Source organism: Echinops telfairi, unplaced genomic scaffold, assembly GCF_000313985.2.
Source record: "Echinops telfairi isolate 266 unplaced genomic scaffold, ASM31398v2 ScPeMD7_7416;HRSCAF=8454, whole genome shotgun sequence".
Lineage (NCBI taxonomy): Eukaryota > Metazoa > Chordata > Mammalia > Afrosoricida > Tenrecidae > Echinops > Echinops telfairi.
This window is the reverse complement of record NW_022111316.1, coordinates 6,064,232-6,066,441: the sequence shown is the minus strand read 5'-3', so window position 1 is coordinate 6,066,441 and position 2,210 is coordinate 6,064,232. Positions and strand designations below refer to the sequence as shown.

Genomic DNA, 2,210 nt, shown 5'->3' with positions numbered 1-2,210 from the left:
GGATTTGTACTATGGGTACAATCATCAGGGTTTATTGAATTTATAGAGCAAAATCAATAAATTCTGGTCTCAGAATTTCCAAGAAGTAGTTTATGTTGTTTTTGCTGCTGCTGCTGGTGTGTGTGTGTGTGTGTGTGTGTGTGTGTGTGTGTGTGTTCACTGCATGAGCTGGCACTATAAAGTCCAGTAAATAGTTTGACATATTCTTCCAAGTTCCTTATATGAAGAAAGAAAACAAAAGAACACAAAACCAAAAACACCCAGTGACAGAAAGTAATTTGAAAAGTAAAAAGGTTGATTCATTGAACAAGTAATAAAGCTACAACATGCCCTCATGTCCAAAATGCCTACCTTTACTTAGCAAATAATTTCTGTTGGATAATTCTCCTGATTGCTGCTTTGACATCTCTGTTCCTCAGGCTATAGATCAAAGGATTCAACATAGGACTCACAAAGATGTAAAACACAGCAACAATTTTCCCCTGTTCTACAGAGGCCTCAGAAGGGGGCCTCAGATACATGCAGAACAGAGTCCCATAAAAGACCGTGACAGCTGTAAGATGGGACCCACAGGTGGAGAAGGCTTTGCGCCTCCCTTCAGCAGAACGGATTCTCAGGATGGCAGCAAAGATGAAAACATAGGAGATGAGGATAATGGTGAGAGAGCAGGTGAGGTTAGATCCAGCCACCACAAACATGGCCGTCTCTTTGACATAGGTATCTGAGCAGGCGAGGACTAAGAGTGGTGGGTCTGCACAGTAGAAGTGGTTGATCTCATTGGGTCCACAGAAGGTCAGACGCAGCATCAATATGGTCTGTGCCAAGCCATTTGCAAAGCCATAGATGTAAGAAGCAGCGACCAGAGAAGTGCAGACACACTTGGACATTTTGCTGCCATATAACAAGGGTTTGCAGATGGCCATGTAGCGGTCATAAGCCATCACTGTAAGCATATAATAATCTGTGATCACCAGGGCAATGAAAAAGTGGAATTGTATAAAGCAACCAATAAAAGAAATAGTTTTTCTCTTTGATAAGAAATTCACCAGCATCTGTGGAGTGACATTAGTGGCGTAACAGAGATCTACAAAGGAGAGGTGACTGAGGAAAAAGTACATTGGCGTGTGCAATTTTGAGTCACTTCTTATTACAAATATCATGGTCATATTGCCAATCATGGTGATACCGTAAATCACCAGGAATACCACAAAGAGGACAGGCTGCAGCTCAGCTCTGTCTGTCAGTCCCAGGAGAATAAATTCAGTCACCTCCGTGTAGTTTTTCCTTAACATCGTGTTTTCTTGGCTTCTATGAGGGCTAAAGAAAATGAAATTTAAAAATGCTTTTAGATATTTATATATTCATTGCTCCCAAAATTTGGCCTTTTCTCTTCTCTCAAGGTGTAATTATATATGCCATAAAGAAATATCCTCATTCACATGTGATGGATATTTACATTGTATGCATACATTTTATATAAACTTATACATTTATATAAATATAAAGTCCCATCTGTATTACAACACATGTACACAATGGGAGGGTGTCAAAAAGTCCATTGAAAAACCTCAGTATCTCCTAATTCCATTCTCCCCCAAATTTTTGAACCTCTTCCCCTTGTTTAGGCAGTCATATTTTTAGACGGTAGCTTTCACAATTCTTTATTATATTTCTACTTATAATTTTCTTGTATATATTAGTATAAACATTTCCTTCTTTGAAATGATAATATCGTGCATTTATAGGACACTTTTTGATGTAGCATCTAAAATATGTCATTGACAGTCATATGTATCAGGCATAGATGAATTAACTTGGGAATAAATGGAATTGACACCTGGTGTGTGGCCTTATTTGTCAACAACCTCTTTTACTGTTCCTCCAATTCCAAGATAACATTCAAGCTGCTCACTCACTCTTCAATTTATATCCATTTTCTCCTTTTTAATCAACCTCAATTGGCTGTCATATTACCAAAATATCTTATCACTAGAAATTTGATTTTAGGCTCTTATATTTTGTTTATTTTGGTCTAAGGGTGTGAATGTTGGTACTTGAAGGATGAAAGTAAATCTTACTGTTTTACATATAAAGTTCATATATACATAAAATTCAATTAAAATATATACTTCACAAATCACAGCTTAAATACTTAGGGGAGGAACATTAGAAAAAAATAACGTGTAAAATTTTCTCTAAGGGGCCTGGTA

The 2,210-nt window shown here is 37.2% G+C and overlaps 1 protein-coding gene across 1 annotated transcript; it reads right to left on the bottom strand.

Moving 5' to 3' along the window:
• Positions 1-353: 353 nt before the first annotated feature.
• LOC101647273 (olfactory receptor 1030-like) lies at positions 354-1,292 on the bottom strand. Its single transcript, XM_004714894.1, has one exon. It carries the CDS (start codon positions 1,290-1,292, stop codon positions 354-356), a length of 939 nt encoding a protein of 312 aa, XP_004714951.1.
• Between the last annotated feature and the right edge of the window lie 918 nt (positions 1,293-2,210).

Coding starts and splice junctions, on each gene's coding strand:
- LOC101647273 (XM_004714894.1), bottom strand. CDS start 1,292: ATGTTAAGGAAAAACTACACGGAGGTGACTGAATTTATTCTCCTGGGA.